This window comes from Calypte anna, chromosome 1, assembly GCF_003957555.1.
Source record: "Calypte anna isolate BGI_N300 chromosome 1, bCalAnn1_v1.p, whole genome shotgun sequence".
Taxonomy (NCBI): domain Eukaryota; kingdom Metazoa; phylum Chordata; class Aves; order Apodiformes; family Trochilidae; genus Calypte; species Calypte anna.
The window spans coordinates 105,528,783-105,547,773 of NC_044244.1; the positions used below are offsets into that span (position 1 = coordinate 105,528,783).

The 18,991-nt window shown below is 44.8% G+C and overlaps 1 protein-coding gene across 1 annotated transcript in view; it reads right to left on the reverse strand.

Moving 5' to 3' along the window:
• TIAM1 (T cell lymphoma invasion and metastasis 1) overlaps positions 1–5,957 on the reverse strand; it is a 122,744-nt gene extending 116,787 nt beyond the window's left edge. The window contains exon 1 of the mRNA XM_030469015.1: positions 5,906–5,957. Within this exon, the coding sequence (XP_030324875.1) occupies positions 5,906–5,918 (13 nt within the window). The 5' untranslated portion in view covers positions 5,919–5,957. The remainder of the gene's footprint in view (positions 1–5,905) is intronic.
• Between the last annotated feature and the right edge of the window lie 13,034 nt (positions 5,958–18,991).

Here is an 18,991-nt window from a genome sequence, read left to right on the forward strand (position 1 = left end):
TTAGGCAATTTAGATTTAAAGATAGTAACCTGTATATAAAATAACTTGGTAAGCAATCACAGAAGTAACTAGGGGAAAAATGAGCAACCTGATACAGAAAAGCTTCCCCCCCAGCCTGTGCTTCTACAGAGGTATCAGATCTTTGGCAACTGCAAGACCCCACCAAACCCGGTCCTACCACCCTTCTTGAAAACGATGGCAGCATTGCCCTTCATAGCATTTCAGCATTCCCCAACTCACAGAAACACCTAACAGAGCTCAATTCAAGTTGAAACCTTTCGTGGGGCTTATTTTCAACGATTAAAGAGCACAGCAACCTGTAATTACTGAAAATAAAGCCAGACAGCTGGAGAAGGGAAGCATCGTTAATAAGTAACATGATACTACATTTTCTCTCCTTGGGAATTTAGCTACTAAGTCCCCAGCACACATTCAATCAGTCGGAGTTTTTGGTGTCTGCAACAAAACCCACTGTGCTTCTACTATCACTGAGCAGCACAAACCCTGCAAAAGCAAACAAAACTTGAGGACCTGATTAAATACAGCTCAGAGCAAGCAACATCCCCATCCACACTAGGGAAACACAGAGGTTAGGAGAATAAAGCCTTAGAGGGCTTCCTGGACACACAGCATCTTCAACAACATGGTGATGCTACACATCACAAGCACATTTTCCCAGCTTTAGCTGAGCTTCAGCTGCTCTCATTCCCACACACAATGCAAGCAAAACTTAAGCTCATTCGTGAAGCAGCTTACCGCTCACCATCAACAGCACAAACATCTTTGCCTGTTATACTTCCCAAGCCCCGGCTGCCTGTAACAGAAAGGAGGAAGCACCAGTGTTTCATTCCTCTTCTGCTTCAGAGTGGGTGTAACTCATTAAGTTTCATGCTAAGATGAGATGGGTCAATTGGGTGTGTTTGAAGGTTTGGGCTTTTGCCATCCCTCCCTCCTTCCGTCCCTCCCTCTCCTGATTAATTCCTCCCATCACAGGCTTCAGATGAACTGCCATTCAGCCCGCTGGCTCCCAAATTCCTAAGGACACCCCTCCAGGTTGACTTTAACACACCAGCCTGGTGTGGTGTAAGAAGAGCCAAGAACTAAAATAGCCAGTCAACACACAGAGGTGATTTGCACATCAGCTACACATGAACCCCTTCCTCACAGTCCTAAACTCTCTTTGGCATTTAATCGCATTTTCAGGAAGCAATTCACCAGTAAGACATAAAAAAACTTCTGACCTACTCTGCACCTTTAGCCAGTCCTTGACTTCCTTCCAACCCAGAGGATTTCTCCCTGGGTATGTGTCTGGGCAGTGCTTTTGTAAGAGAATACATGTTCAAAACACACTGACAATTGCCTCCCACTAAGCCATTCACAGGTGCAAAAGTGTTTGGAGAATCAGGAAATACAGAGATTTAAAAATTACTCATGGATCTGGTTTTACTTACTTCACTACAACATAACTTCCCGTGGATTAGAATTTGAGCAGTAACATCTTCAAGACTAGGGCTGTTTAATGGTTGCTATAAATAAGAAATACCAATACAAAACCTAAACCAGATGTGTTTTATCTTCCGACTTTCCATGCCTTGACTCCTACCTTGACTCCACACCATTTATATCAGAGAAGAAAAACTATTACAAAACTATTCTCATAATAGAGTAGGACAACACAGTAACTATTTTTACAAACAGAAATCAAATTAATTAACAGATTTACAACTCTGCACGATACTTCAAAAATACAGAGTATTAAATGATAACCATATTCTTGCAGTTCTGCCCTCTGCAGCCTAGCAATGACCACAAATTGGGAAAAGGACAAAATAATCAGGAAAAGCAAAAAAGAAATAAAATAGCTAAAGGTATGTACAGGAGCCCAGTTCTCCCACAGGACTATGCACACGTTTGAGCAACCACAGTGATTAAACAGTTGCAGTGAGTTTGTGGGGCTTCACATGCCCGGGTGCTACGGATGCTGGAAGAAAGGATGGGAGGAGATGACTCTATTTTGGGCCAGCCAGAAACAAGATACTTGGAGAAGTGATTTGATGTGGCACTATCACTCTTACACAGCCCATTATGAGAAAGAGATGCACAAGCTGAGTTTCCTGGTACAGCAGTCAGCTTTAGCCCACTTCAAACAGCAGCCTTGGCTCAACTTTACATCTACGTACTTGCAGCATCAGATGTCTCAGATATATCTGCCCACGCTTAGAAAGCACCAGGTCCCCCCATGACCACAAGGCACTCCTGATAAGCAGCAGAGTTCTCCAAAAGGAATGAAGGAAGGATGGGACCAGACACACCATTTGGATTAGAAGTCACCAAAACAATCAATCCTTAGCCTTACGAATAATTTGAACACTGACTGAGCACAACCAACAGCTTCTATTTGTGGACCAGGCAGGAAAAACAAACGGGAGAAAGCCCAGGGGAATCGACTGCCTCCTCCTCCAGAAGTTTTCAGCACCGGTAAGTAGCAAACCCTGAGCAGGCAAGCAGGTTCAGCAAGCCATGAGTGACTCAGAAGGAGACTGGGGCTGCTGCTACCTGCCTTGGGGTTCACTCGGGCACAGCCAGCACTCACCACCTGCAGCCCATTCAAACAGCCCGACAGGCAGAGCCACGTTCAGAGCTCCACTGCCACCCATCCTTAATCACTGCCATCAAAATGGCTCCGCCATTACGCAGAATCCGGCGTGTGTACCTATACGCAGGCTCCCGGAGATACAAAGCAATTACACTCCAGTCCTAAAGGAGGAACACATATGCTTACTACAACAGATCGCAAGTGATTGTCTGAAGAGTTTTTTCAGCTTTAGAGGACTTCAAGGAGACACACCCTTTTGCTGTCAGAGTTAGGTCAATTTGTATCTGTCACAGCAGTTTGTGGCATCTTTGCCTGCCAGCTTGCTGTTACCTATAGCAAATCCCTGGCAAGGCCGGGACTCCCATCAAAACATGAAATATACGTGCCCACCCTCCCTTTAATAGCTACTTTCAGAAAGCTTCAGTCAACCAAGTCCTAAGTCAGCGAGTCCCAGATCAGTCTCAACACCAGTGGATATTAAATCAGTGCAGATGAAAAAAAGACAAGCAGTGATTTCCTGTTCCTGTCATGACCCATAGCACTCAAATGAGAAACAGCAAGTAATAAATAGCAAGACTGATATATGGAGAGAGGTGCACAGAAGAACTGTAGGTGTTATCATGTAGCTAAGATCCAGGTTTTTTGTAGATACACCACTTGATTTGATCGATCTGGTGGTTGCTGCGGTCCTCAGAAGAGGACAGAGGGAGAGGCATGGGAAGACTTCTCCCTGGCTGTGTCAAACCTGCTCTCCTCCAAAGCTGTGCTGAGAAATGAGATGATGGGCCTGCACAGAAGCCTGGCTGGAGCAAGACACCCATCAGGGTCCGAATGGAGCGATCAGGTGGCCCTGGATGTTTGGAGATGGAGTGGAGCAGCCAGCTGACAACAGCCTCACTGAGAGCCCTCCCAGGCAGTGCCATGGCTTGTCAGCTCACGCCTGCCCGCTGCAGGAGAACAGGCATTTCCAGGCCCTGGCCCCATCACCCCAGCTTGGCTGCCACATTTGGATACACCTCTTTTGATGTGGGCTTTCTCTGAAGACGTGTGAGCCAACTTGTATAAATCTTAATGCTCTCCTCTGCTAAGCAATTAGTGAAGATCTACCAAAACCTGTTTTCAGACAACTTCTGCCCAAAACGAGCTGGAGACAACCAGACCAGCTGCTGAGCTGGATCACTGGAGGGCATGTTGCCTCCAGGGACTTCCAGAAGTGGTCATCAGCGAACCCCTGCAGCTGGACAAGATCACACATTTACCCTCCCCTTCTCAGCTGAATAAAGATGACACCGCTGGGAAAAGTAATTATCTTCCAGCATTAGAAAGAGAAGTCCCAGCAACCCTCCAAGGAGTCCATAGGCTATTCCAAATATCCAGTTCAGATGCAGACCCCACCACAGAGCCTGGAGGAGAAAGGTCCCCTCAACACTGCAGAGCAGTAACTCCTCAGTGGTGGAAGGAGGGGAGAGGGACTCCCATCAGACATAAGCCAAGACTGTATCCTCAGTAAAGGTATATTTATCAACCCTAATTAACATCCCCGTCCCCGAGCTGCTCACACCCTGGCACACCTGCTAATTAGCACACAAGTTAATATAATTGTAACAATGGCTTATCACGTTGGGCAGAAAAATGGTTGGGAGTCACTTCAGCAGTGATTCACCCTGAGAACAGCAGCAAGGTAAGATATGAAGAGCATCAGCTGTGCTTGCACAGGGCTATGCAGACCGTATCTCTTTAACTACAGGTGTCTCTACTAAGCAAAGGTGCTTCAAAAAACCATGATTGTATCTGTCTTATTTTCCACCTGTTCAAACAGATGGCCTTGGAGAAGCATCTTGTCTCCATCCTCCAGACAACTGGAGCCACACAGGGCTTTCTTCAAATCCTTATAGCCATGGTAGAGACTCCAGTGGTCCCAGCCACCATGGTTATTACCTCCTTTGGTCAAGCCTGTTTCAGGACATGACCTAGAGCCCAGCAGGCACCTATCATCTGCCAAGAATGACACCAGGGGAACACCAAGGTGCTGATGCTCAACACCAGTTTTGGTGCTACTGCAAATTTCCTGTAACTACAGACTAATCTGGTGGCACACATAGGCACCCCAGCCCATATTACTGTGACAGCATGTTTCTTTTTCACACAGCACTGTAAACTTCAGCCCTATAAGTGTGACCTGGGCTGCAAAGTTCAAGCCAGATCTTGCACATCACAGTGGATGATGTGTCCCAAGCCATGCACTGGATTTCACCCTGGTGACCCCCCTTCCCTGGAAGCAACACCCACACTTCTTCCTGTGCATATGGCAGGACAGACTGTGACTACTAATACTGCTAAAGCAAAGGGTGGGTAGGTGGGGGCATATTTTGGCTCAAGCCATCTTATATTCAAACATAAACTGAGAAAGAAAGTAATCTTAGATTGTGGCTTTTTGCTTTTTTTTAAAAAAAGCCTTGGATTTCAAACTAGATCCCCATGATGCATAAGCTCACAAGAGGGCACTGGTGGAAAACCACCACACCAAAATCACAATCACTGCTACCCCCTCAAATTGACATTTAACACTGCCTGCCTTCACTTTGTTCAATAAAAACCTGAAAACCAACCCTTGGCAATTAAAGAATGTGAACACCATGAAAAATTACACTAGATTGGATGCATCCATACTCCTTGTTATCATAAAGACTTTCTCAGCCTCATGTTTCTATTTAAGATTAAGATGGGAGCTGTGAAAGGCAGGTATTGTTCAGCCACAAATAGTTCCCTTTCAGCCTCTACAAAAGTAAGGTAACGAACTACAGGGTTGGTTTTTTCCCTTTGGAGAGGTCAGCAGATATACCAGCTCCTGGGAAAACTGATCCCCCCTGTTACACTGCAAGGCTACTTGAAAAATGTTTCTAATGAGCTACAGGGAGTGGATGCTGGCCATGAGCCAGCACCCTTGCCTGCCAAACCCAGACAAACGACAAAAAGCATAAACCACCTCTGGACCAAGTAAAAGCTTAAATTTAAAGTTTGCATCTCATCAGGCTGCTTGTGGCTGGCAGTTCTCACACGGACTTTGCAGGGTGTACGCAGGCGCTTTGCTCACAGACATCCAGCCCACAAAAATTCACAGGTACAGATGGGATTCTTCCTCTTTACTGAGACACTCCAGGTGCATGCAGGTAAAATACAAACCTCTGTGTACACAGGATTAATATCTATAGAAAAGGCCTGCTTCTAGTCACCTAGCCTCAAGAAAACACCCGCAATGGTGAAGGCTCTTCTGGACACACACACAAGCAGACACACACACACACGTACCTGAAGTTGCCATGAGCAGAATTCTGCACCTTCTAAACACTGGGATGGTTTTATAGGGTACCTGGTGCTGTCTGGCTGCGTGCAGTAGCTTCAACACAGCTCCATTCGACTGAGGAAGTGGGTACCAGTGGGAGTCCCTGCATTGCACAAGCCTTGCAGCATCACCCGCAAGCCCATTTGGTCCTTAACCACAACTCCTGCCTGGTGAAACAATAAGCCAAAGCTTAACGAAACAGGGACCATTTCCTTTTTTTCAGAGGAGGCTCCAGAAGGAACATTTTATTCAAGATCTCTAAACCAAACAGCCCCTCTAACTTCTCTGAAACTAGGCGATAGCTGCTGTCATTTTCATGCTGCATTCTGACACGTTTCCACCACATCCCTGCCAATAATTTTGTTGGAAATATCAGCTCAAAATGAGAGTGACAAGCTGTATGCTGGTGATGATGCTGTCAAATGACGGATATGGTAGTTTTACATTAGCTGTCAAAATTTTTCAATGCTAAAAATAGGTATCACAAGCTTTTGGACTCACTGTATTGAAGTAATAAAGATATTCACACCTTCAAAAGACCCCGAAGACACTTAAAAAAACTAGCAGTGTGTGATGCATAGGTCTCTGAGCATTATTTATTTTGAGCAAGAAAAACAACACACTCCCATATGAAAACTCGTAACAGCTCTGGCCAAAGCAAAGACAAAATGCTGCTTACAGCATGAAATGCAGCAGCACAATATGTGATGCAAACACACACAAAGGAAGGAAGAAACAAAAAAAGCTTAGAGAAGACAGAAAATCCTGCATCCTTTCATCTCAGCTCTTGGTTCACATCCCACTGAAAGGGAGGGTAGAGATCTTCCTGTAGCAGCTCCCCCTTGCCCTCCTGCCACTCCCCAGCCAGCCCAAGTCCTTCAAGAAAGGGCCCAGAGCCACAAGGCTGGAAAAGGATGGGAAAGCCCAGGAAAAGCAAGTAGGTTGCCTGAGGGCTGACATTTCCTTTGAGGAATGACTTCTCCAGAAGTCCCAATGATGGTCACCATCCAAGCAGCAGGTTGCCAAAGGGGATGTTTTTTTCATGGCTAAGATGGCATAGGAGGAGGAGATGGGGGGGAAAGAGAGACAATTGACAAACTAAATTCAGTTTGCTTATTCCCTCTGAGTCACTGAGATGACTAGCACAGGCAGAGCTTTCCTTGTATTAGGCCAATATTTATAGCAGGAAAAAAAAAAAAAAAAAAAAAAAAAAAGCATCATAAGGAATTACTAATTAGATGTTATCATAACACTGTGTAGAACTGAAACAGTACTCTGGTGTGCCTTATAAATAACTACCAAATTAACTTTCACAATGCCCCTGTAAGGTAAGCATTATCCCCATCTTCTGCACAACCAAGCGGAGAGCACCAGTGTTCCCTGTTCCCTCAGAGCCAGACCTTGAGCAGAGGCAGGATTACAACTGGTGCCCTGGTGCCCTGGTCCCCTGTCACTAACACCTCACCTGGGCACAATCTGATCACCCAGAGTGAAAACCTGACTCAAAACACAATCCTGATAAGTTCGCCAGAGCACCTGATCTGCCATCTATGTTTTTATGCCAACAGTGACAAGACGGAAAATTAAAGCCCAGCAATACTTGAAAAAAGCATGGTGAGACAGTTGGCTTAAACCTACCAAAGCCAATGCTGCTGCCTTAAGGAGAAATCTCACCCTACAGCCATACACTCCCCTGCTGGCACATACTGGTGCTCAGGGCAGCACAGTGGCTTGCTGGGGTAAAAATCTGCCTTGCTGAAAAAAAAAAAAGGCAGTTTGGGCAGATGGATCCTCTGCCTCGACCAAGTGCACAGCTTCTCCAGGATGAGACATCAAAGGGGAAGAAAGAACTGAGAGCTGTCTGGTTACATCTCCCATACCATCAGACCATCAACCATGCTGCTCCTCTCTCCAGACCTCTTCTAGGGCCACCAGCAGGGCCTGCTGGGTTATCATCATAGAATCATCGAATCATCGAATCATAGAATTGGCTGGGTTGGAAGGGACCTCAGAGATCATCAAGTCCAACCCTTGAACCACCGTTGCGGTTGCTAGACCATGGCACTGAGTGCCACATCCAGTCTCTTTTTAAATATCTCCAGGGATGGAGAATCCACTACTTCCCTGGGCAGCCCATTCCAATGCTTGATCACCCTCTCCGTAAAGAAATTCTTTCTAATATCTAACCTAAAGTTCCCCTGGCACCTAGCCCTGTGCATCTCCACAAACTGGCCCCGGCAGCATTTTCCATTTCCTTGCCACTAGGGTCAAATCCACTCACAGCCATGAGCTCAGGACCTGAATTCAGGGCTGACTGAACCCACATTACCTGGCACTGGCATGACTCCTTTCACTCTAGGGATAAATTCCAACTTACAATAGCACAAGACACAAGACGAAGACACAGCCTCTTCCTTCGCTCTCAGAAGAAGCCCAATACCACAGCCCATGGTTTGTTCAATGGCTCAGTCCCTCTCACTCATCCCAGAGGAGGCACCTCATGAAGAAACCTCTTCAAAGCCATAGAGCTCGGGACTATCATACAGTGAACATCTCCTGACTCCACTGGCACAACAGGGAGCACACTTCCAGTAATTCTTCTGTCTGGGCAGTGCTTTCCTGTGCATCCGTCACCTTTCACTGGAGCAAATGGGCTACCAAGTGTCCTTGCTCCCTCACTCCCACAATGACCTTTGGTACTGAAGGAGAAGACCGCAGTAGCATAGCAAAGCTACCAACACTGATTTTCAGAGGATGAGTTGAGGTTATAAACGCTGCAGCTGGCAGGTAAGGCACAGCCAGACTTGTCATTCCCCAGAGATATTAGAGAGACTGAAGGACATATGACTCTGCTTTATGTTTTAGTGCCCTGCCTTTTCACATTAACTGGTTCTAGCTATTTTAGGTCTTTTTTTTTTTTTTTTTTTTTTTTGCCTTTTAAAAAACTACATTGAGTTTTTAAATTGAAAGACAAACAAAATTTTATCAGAAAGGATGTTTTTTTCTACTTTTCCTATTTATACTCCCTTCATTCATTGCCATGACTCAGTGCCTCCTCTATTGCTATCTACCTGCTTGCCAGTGCTGAGCTCCTCACAGTGAACAAACCTTTATTTTGAAGGCATAGTTTCTATCCACCTACAGCCACTTCTCAAGCACCCATATTGGTGGTACCAATGCCAAGTCTGGGTACACCATGTTACAGAGGTCGTGAAGTGAATACACAGAGATCTTCACCATGCAGATGCTCAAGATGAAAAAAAAAAGTGAAGCGAGATGAAAAAAGTGAAGTGAGAGGAAAAAAGTGATGTGGAATCATGTTTTCCAGAGAGGGTGTGCAGGCTCTGTCCTTGGAGGTTTTCAAGAGCTGCTTTCAAAAAAGGCCTGAACAACCAAATCTGGTCCTAAGCTGGCCTCTTTCTGGCATAGAGTTGAAGTTGACCCCTACAGTTGACCTTTGCACCTGAACAACTCTGACTCATTGACCCAAGGCTCAGGAGCATCTTCACAAATAATCATCAACCAGTCAAATGCCCAGGACCATGCCTAGCATAGACAGCAAAACCCACATCAAGAAGAGACAGCCTTTTATCAGTGTTGGGTCCACTCAGGTACACTGCCTTGAACCCTCCTCACAGCTTGGGGAAAGGTTTGAAACAGTCAACTAATACCCATGACTGTGACAGCTGCATCTTCCTCCTTCCACACTGGCTGCCAAACCTACTTGCCATCCTACCTCTACAGCTACCTACAGCACCCCCAACTCGGTCTAACAGAGCTAAGGATACACTTAAGCAAATAGGTCTCTGCTAATCTGAAAGACACTGAGTGCCAAAACACCAGGAACACTCACAAAAATGGTTTTACCAGCAAAGCTGCTGTCTTCCAACAGAGGCTTATATACTGCCCAGGGGCAGGAGGATGGCAGCCTCCTGAGAGTCCTTAGCAGTCTGCAGAGCACACCTCTATCTACACCTTCATTCCCAACCCACAACTCAATAAATCTGGGGGGATTTCTATATATGTAGCTTGGAGGCCAAGAGCAAAGCACAGCAGAGGCATGGTAAGATGGGATTGTATTGAGAAATGTCACTGGTGCATTTTGCTTTGAAAAGAATCAAAAGTACAGGAAATTATTCAGACTGCCTTTAATACAAAAACAAGGAACTGAGAAGCACGACCAGGAAACAGTCTTTAGAGGCTGGCTCCTTTTCATGGTTAGCAGGCAAGGAATGGAGGTGCAGAACCAAGAGCATGAGGGAAGCATGAAGCAACTGGATGCTTCATCTCTGAACTGCAGTTTCAAGCTACTGCCTTTCTTTTGATACCACTAAACTTAAAGAAAATAAAGAGTTTCCAAATCTTATTCCAAACTACTATTTGGATGAAGGCTACAGCTTATTATGGACAAAGCAGGTAAAGAATATATGGTTTGTGATACTCAAACAATGGCCCTGCTTGTACAAGCCCACTCCTGAGTAATTTCAAACCAGTGGCACCACTCACAAACAATGAGTACATAGGTATACATTCATGGTGTTACACACTCACCTTTGGAAGACCTTCACTGAAGTCTGACCTGAGACTGCAGCTTCTGACTTCACTGCCACTTGACCTTGCCTTTATATTTGCAAAAAATGTGTTTTGAACACTCATAGAAACACAATTTTCCTGGGTGATCCCCAAGACTAAGAGTTCATGTACATATTAACTGCTTAAGCAAGCTCAAGGGCACAGATGTGGTGTCTTTTACTGGCAAAAGCCTCGTACACTGAAGATTTAACTCTTCTAGAACTGCTGATTAATTTTCCCCAGCTGCACTTTTTTCCCCCCCCTTTTAAAGTCCTGCCTCTTGCTTTTATTTCTTATGAGGCTTTTCAGTATTTGTCTGTTACTTGAACATTAAAGCCTGATTTGTGATTAAACACAGCATTTGGGGGGCGGACTGCAATGCTGCCTGCTGTCACTGTTCCAACTCTAAGAAGCTCTGGGAGATATCAGAATATCAGAGCAGATCCTTCTCTGCATAAGTCTGTTTCTCCAAAAGTTGTTTCTCCCTCTCTTCTATCCCCATGGCCTCAAAAACCCTCTCTGATTAATGCACAGCGGGAAGAGCTGCATGGCATCAACAGCAGTGGGTATGTATTAAAGTGGCAGTAAACAGTAAGGGCAGTGACAGGGAAAACACAGAAATATGTTGCAAAGGAATAAAATAGTTCATTTTCATCAGTTGCATTAATTTCACAAAAGCAGTAATCAGAGATTGTATGCTTAACTATGTCAAGAATGCTTCACTCAATAACTTGTAGAAATTACTTTTATAACTTGGCCCATTTCCCCTGCTGTAGCCACACTCAGCAGATAAGGGAACTCTTCAAACTTGAACAACCTCGTTCCACGTCTTGGGATTCTGCAAAAACCAGCTGAGCTATCTGGAGGCCAGCCAAGGTCGGGCCACCTGAAGTTGGGCCAACACAGAGGGTAAAATCATCATCCTATTTCAGTGACAGAGGATGGGCCTAACAGCACATGCATCAGCTGCAGCAAAAGGGAGCCTCCTATATCAGCCATCATTTAAAGTCCTGGACAGACCCCTAGAAAAGCAGAATAAAAGGCATGGAAGGCCTCAGATCTCCTGTTGCCATTAGGTGATTCTGCAGCAAAAGTGACTCACAGCCTCCCCAGGGATATGCCTCCTCTTCTTCACTCTCCATCCTACCCTCAGCATGGATCTCTGGTTTCTCAAAGTATCTCCTTGACATAATCTTACAGGACACAAGTGAAGAAGCTCTAAAATCCACAGCAAAAAAAGCATAAACCCATAGCAGGCAAGGAAGGGTTAAATCAAGAATGTCCATCCACCAGTGGGCGTTAGAGTTGAGGATCCTAACAACATGGATTGCCAAACAGGTTCTAAGACACCTCCACAAAAATGACACAGCTAGATGATACTGAAGGACGGAGAAAAGATCAGGGAACCCCAGGTGTATGTGCCCTGAAGAGGGGAAAAGGAGGGGCAGACCCCCAAGTGGTTGCATATTTATGCAGCAACAACAATATTTGGGAAATTATTCATTGGAGGCAGCAGAGAAATGCACAGTTCAGAATTAGGATGCACTAAGGCACTCAGAGAGGCACCCATGTCAGAAGCAAGGGGGCTGAAAGCAAGGGGTATGAATGCTCAGCAGCCCTTCACAAGGCAGGGGCTCTCTTCGCAGAAGGTCAGTGCCCAAGACCTCCAGGCAATACCAGGAGAATTAGGAAGAACTAGTCTGAAGTACATTGTGAAGAGGTCCAAGCTTTGCAAGATGTTTCACTAAACTGTTTACTTCTCTTCAAACAGCCTTCAGAAGAGTCCAAAAGCACTGGGAAGTGGCTGGATTCCCAGCACTCGGATAAATTGTTCTGATGCACTGGCAAGGATAGTGCAGATGGTGGTAGGAAGCACCAGGCTACAAGTTTTCCCCTCTGTGTCAAAGCTTCCCAGAGACATTACTGATGAACTAAGGAAAAAAGTGGCTCTGCACAAGAGGAAACTCTGTTGAAGTTATGCTCCATGGGCTGCCCACAACCTCCAAATGCACCTTTTTTGTCTCGTTGAATAATATGCAGCAAAGCCTTTCAGGCTGCCTGAAACTGCCCATCGTTCCTCAGCAAAAAAAGTTAGCTGCCAGATTCATTTTAGATACATTAAAAACACCTTTTATATTAACCAGACCTCAGGTGCCTGCTTAAAGCTGATCATCGTGCTCACAGGTTTTGCTATCTATGAGTGAATGGTGACAAATATTTACATGAACAAGCACCAAAAGCTGTGGAGTTTGCTGAGAATTTGCCACTCTGTTGCAGATGGGCATTCAGAGGTCCTGCCACACAATAAACAGGCTGAAGGAAACGTGGGTAGCTGTATCCATCCTAACACCTTTCAAATCACCATATCCAAACTTCATTAATTAAAGTAAGGATGGGCACTAGCCACAGCACATCTTCACTGATTAAGTCAACTAGAGCAGAGCTTACAGTAAGTAAAGGGCAACAAGATCTCAGATGTAGCTTTATTAAATACAGCGTCTCCAGGACAGTCTTTCAGTCAAATTCCATGTATTTAGGTGTTGCTATTGTCTATGTCTGTAATTTCACATATTACCTGAGCTATCCCTTCCCCAAGGGGTGGCAATAGTGCACCCCCAGGCAGCCACCTGCCCCCCATCCCTGCCCCTCCTCATCACACTGAAACTACTCCACATCAGTGCTGTCACATCTTGCCTATGCATTTCCACCTCCAGCCAGCCACCAGCCCTCTTTTACTAACCTGGCTCACAAAATACAGCTGGCCAAAAGCCCCACATTTTTATTTGCTGGATATTTTGGCCTTATTGTGCAATGAGGAAAGCACCTGTGGCGCTGCAAGGAATGGAACAGGAACACGTGGCCCTGATTAAAATGATAGCTCAAGCTCAGAGCCAGGCCTGTACCACTCAGCATCAAAGCACAAAAGGGAAAATGTCCCAGTTTGTGGCTCATTGTGTGACAAATAGACAGTTTATACACTGGCTCAGTACCTTGGTCTGATTCACAACAACCCTGGTGATGCAGATGTGTGACAGAGCAGGATGGGCCAAAACAGAAGTGCTGAAGACTTGGTCTTATAAAACCCAAGCTGTATAAAAGCACAAAAATGTCACATATGATATTCATATGATATTCCCTTTCTTACACACACAACAAAAAAAAATTAAAATAAAATTAACTTTTGGGGTTACTGTGAAAGGAGTAACAGCCTTTAGAGCAGCAGCCCCTTTGGCATTAGTAAATATTTCATACAATGAAATGAGAGAAGGGAAGAGAGAATTAAAACCCCTCAGATTTTTCTCTTTTGGGGTTTTTTGGGGTTTTTTTTAATGCACTGTCAGTCTTTATCCTCAATAAATGTTTGTGCATCTCCTTGCAATATAAATGTCAGCATTGTGGTGGATTGGAACCTCAGGATTACAGCACTTGTAGAATTAATGTATTAGACATAAAACCCATAACATTTCATTATCCATCATAAACTGCATGTGTTTTCACTCTTGGGAAACTGGAATTATCACCCGATTTCACTATAATTTTCTGTTAACTGACTATTCTGCCACATACTCACATGCTGGTACGTTGAGTGTGATGATATATCAGTCTTCTGGCTTCATTCTTCTTTCTCTACAATGCTGACTTTTTTTAAATCAATTTTTTGGTAGTGTTTTTATCTCTATGAAGGTAGCACACTACAAAACCATTCAGCTGAAAAAACAAAACCTACCCTGGGACAAACAGAGAAACAAAATGGATCGTATTTGTCAGGATGAAAACACCCCAGAAAAAACCTATCCTGATGTCTGAAACAAAGGCAGAAGGCAACATGGAGGTAAAAAAACTTCAGACACAACAGGCAAGGCTTCAACCCCTTCCCAGGCACGCTGGGGTCTATGGTCAATAGTGAGGCAGTAAAGAACAGAAACTGTTCCCCTTCTGCGGTTTAAACTCCCTGTATTTTTCCTTCCCACTATTAGGCTGGCTGCAAATTCAAAGATTTGCATAAACCACAGATTTTGTCTGTCTCTTTGAAAGGTCAAAAATTAGAAGCAGCACAAACACACACGACAAATAGGCCAGCTGGCAGCAATTTAGAGTGACCACATGGAGGAAGTGTAGAAAAGAATAAGGGTAGGAGAGGAGCCTTTAAAAGGCTGGCTCATATGTATACTGGAAGTTACAGGGTGCCCCAGGGGAATTTTGTTATTTAATCAGTTTTGTATCTTTGCAAAGATTAGTGACAAACTATTCAGATTTAGTGCTGTCGTGTTTCTATAATCATTTCTGAATATACTTTCTTTGATAAAACATGCAGCTGCTAACATGATTTTTCGTATAAACATTTTCCTATGTACTTCACTGTGTATTTCAAAAAAGCCTTAACATTTCTATTTCTAAAGAGACCACTTACTCTTCTCTGCAGGCAATGGAGCATTGCCCTAGGACAGGGATACAAAGGGACATGTAGGCAGAGCAGAAGGATGGTGGGCAGGTGCCACAAACAAATACAACCGTAAAAGTCATCACCAAAACCACCCTGGTCACTACTCACATGAGGATGTTACAGAAGTAAGTTGGAAGGCAGGGAAACATTTGTTGTCCCACGAAGCTTCTGGAATGGAAGAGAAAAATTAACCAGTCAACTTCAGATGTCAAGCCAGATTTACATAGCTGGTGTTAATTACCATGACACTCATTACCTGCAACAGACTAAGGCAGCCAAGGAGCTGGCCAGATCTTATTATTGACATCACTTCACCTTATTAATGAAGGGGAGGAAATAATCCCAATCCAAAATGTTTCTCACTAGTTGCTGCTGTTTATATTTCGCCTGAGCCACAAAAGCTAATTAAGACAGTTTGCCTTTGGTTTGCAGTCAGTCAGCTCCAGGCACTGGGAGCTGCTGTATCTGGGGCTGCCAGTCCTGCAGGGAACATTAATTGCTTTAAAAGCAACTCTTTCCACTGGATTTGGGTTCAGCTAACTGTACCATTTCTATTGATCTTGAGTTTTATAAAAAGCTTGGCTCTCAGTTGCATGCCATCAGCAAAATTACGCTTGGGGGCCAAATTTGGTTTGCCTGCCTCTGACAAAACAATAACCAGAAAGCACTGACATAAGTTTAAAGCAGTCAAGCTGCATGTGTTTAAATATAAAGCTCTAGAATGTCTATCCAACCAAAGTAATAAAAGGTCACTTATTCACAGCAGATATCACCCTCTAAAGAGAATAGACTCCTGTATTGACTGACAACTCTGAGCACCACCCAACTGAAATCTTTGACATCCTTTCTTCCTGACCAACCCTCTTCACATCACTTCAAAACATGAGCTTGTGAGAGGGGAGCGCTTGCTGACAGCTCATTATTTAAAACTGTTGTTTTCCCACAATAAGACAATGGGAAGAAGAGAGCTTCCCGTTGTGATTTGACCCACCACAATGCACTGAGTCCTTTCAAAACCCTCACGGGCTCCAAGTGCTGTCGGTGATGTAACGTCATCAGACATCTGCCAAATAAATAAGCAAGCTCTGACGTGCCTCCCTCCAAACCTGCAAAGCAATTTCCATCCCAGTACGGGAACTTGTACCAGGGTTTAATACTCTCTTCAGTTTATCCCCTTCCACAAAGTAAATCTGTGCCCACTACTACAGGAACACGCTTAATCTCTGCAAGCAGATGTCAGCCTCCAAAGCTGAGAAAATGACTTTGTTCTTTAGAGAATTTAAAATGCAAGAAGTTGAAATGCCCAGATGATTTTGGTAACTTAAACCCTCAGCGGAAGCACCTGCTTTCTGAATAGCTGCCCAATTAAAAACCCTCTGCTGTTTTATGCATCCATAATTCAACACTAATGGTCTTTCGCTAGCTGACAATCTATGAGCTACGGCCAAAGAGTGATGTTGCTGAAAAAAGACCAGAGAGGAGGGAGCTGCTAAAACCAAACAGCTCAAATCCCACAGTATCAACCCATGCAGCAGCTCTCGGTTGAAAACCTCCTCCAGCCCGGGTGCTCCACAAGGATCCACCAGACTACACACACCAGACATGGTGAAGAGGCACCTGGTAGCCCCAGTGGTAGATTTGGGGTCTAGATCCTCATGCCTCAGATGCACAGCTACACCTCCCTCTCCAGCACTCACAGAAATAAAAGCATCTCCCTCTACTATAGGGCAGGTGAAGTAAGATTCCAGTATGCTGCAGGTAAAACAAGGCATCTTCCCATTTATTTACATCAGCACTGGCAGAGATGGGGAGGGGAAAACCAAACCAAACAAACAAAAAACATAATAGGGGGATTTTGCCCCAAAAAGTAGACAAAAATAAAAGCCAAGAATACACAGGAAGGATCAGCCTGCCTGCAGAATTAGCAAGCACAACAACAAAAAGCAAGAAACCATAACAGTTCCCTTAGTTGAACAAGAAATAAAGAAGGCAGGCTTCTCATTGCAGTCTGCTTGTCCCAATGCCACCCAGGGAAAAAAGGAAGTGAGGCTGGAGCAGGACAATTCATCAGGCACTTAGCAACAGCTTCAAATAATTCAACCCTGGGCCCAATCCACTTTCACAGCTAAGAGGACTGGCTCCTGGTCGTCACCAAGCCAGGACAAAGTCACTCAGCTATTTACCAAAAAAGTCTCATTTAACCTGTGTTGGTTGTCACTCTCTCTCAGCACAGCTAGGTTTTCAAGACAGAAATGCTTTCCCTGTAAATGGGCAGCAAGTTAACTAACACACTGTGGGTCCCCCCCACACTGCTCATGGAGCAAGGAGGACTTGGCAGGTGAGGGACTGTGTCTATGGGGAGCTCAGGAAGGACACCAGAAGCAGATTCCCAACCTTTCTGGGAAATTTTATCTGTTACTACATGTGCATGAAGGATATCAGTTTGGAAGCCTTAAAACACGCTGGCATGGATCCTAATGACAGCAGAACTGTCGCTCCGCTATGATTAAAATCTGTGTCGATACCCAGGGCTGGGCTGGGAGCTTCTCCCGTTTCCCACCGCCTCCAGAGGGGTGCGGAAAGCCCTGGGAAGCTGCTGTGCTGGCCTTAGTCCAGCACTCAGGTCACCAGCAGCTTCGGAGAGCTTCAGTCACCACCTGCTCAATGCAGACTGTCTCCCTGGGTATGTCTGCACCACACACCAGCAGCCCACAGGGAGCACATGCACCAAAATCCTTCTTCTGCCCCACAAAACCCAGCCCTTGTTCCAGAAGCGGCTCCCTTGAGGCATTTCTCTCCCTCACATGGCCAGTAGCTGAAGAGCACAGGTGACAGACACACAGACCATGTGCCAGACCAAGCCCAGACCAGACTTTAATCCACCTAGGCCAACACGTCCCTATGACAAAAAGACAGAATCCAAGCTCCCCACGCTAAAGAGCAAAAACAAGAAACAGCCTGTCCACTCTCCCCATCCTCAAGTCCCTCTTGCAGAAAAAACAGAGCCAGCCCTCACTTGGTGCCCACTGCCACCAAACTCGCCAGGTAGCAAACGTGCTGTGGGCATGGCAGGAGGTGTCCTGTAATTAAACACTGCAACAAAACACACACATGTAAAGAGGCCAAGTTAAGACTAGGAAGAATATCAGTTCTGACATCTTCCAATGTAGCTTGCTTAAAACTATAGTTCAATAATACACATTTGACAGAGGTTGTGATGTATACTTTTTAATGTGTATTTTGAACAGCCTACACAAAAACAAATAAGAATTTAAAGAAAAAATAACATTTTTCCATGTAAATTAACCAAGGTACTTGTAGAAGACCTACAGTTTCCTTACCTTTGTATTTTGTGTAGGAAAAATCTGTGACACTTGACTACATTGAGGTCAGAGTGGTCCTATTCTCTCACCCCCAGGACTTCCTCAGTCAGAGCTCCAGCTTTCTTAAAGATCCATTTTGTCTTATCTGCAAAGGTCTTCTCTTTTGCTGTTCCAGAAAGTCTTAGTGAAACCTGAACATCCCCTACAACTAAAATCTCCAGTCCTTTTCTCAGATGTAAGAATGGCTGCAGCAGTACGGTATCGTCATACTGTACTTATCCTTGAAAACATGCAACTCCAATTCAACAATCCTATTACATATGCTCCTAGCATTTGTACAGAAGAGATTTAGCTTTTAGCTCTCCATTGCTTTATCTCTTTCTGTGTCTGTCAGTGCAGAAATTATCTCGGGCTGTAGACAGGTCACGTCCAAACGCTTCTCCTATCTTGCTGCAAATCTGGAAAAAAAAGCATCCGTCACGTAGCTTGCACTACCCTGTCAGGCTTCCTAGCTTAGCTTTTAATGGCCACCCTTCTAAAGTGGAAAGAGTCAGTGATGCCATCTCCCTAGTGTCCCATCTGTAAGAGATACTATGAAAAGGACAACTTGCACAGTCAAGGGGTCTGTTCAATCCCCTCCTGAGATGCACAGGGCAGAAGGAACAGGTGTCACCCTCGTAAGGACCAGGGTCATTTCCAAAGTGATGGCAGCA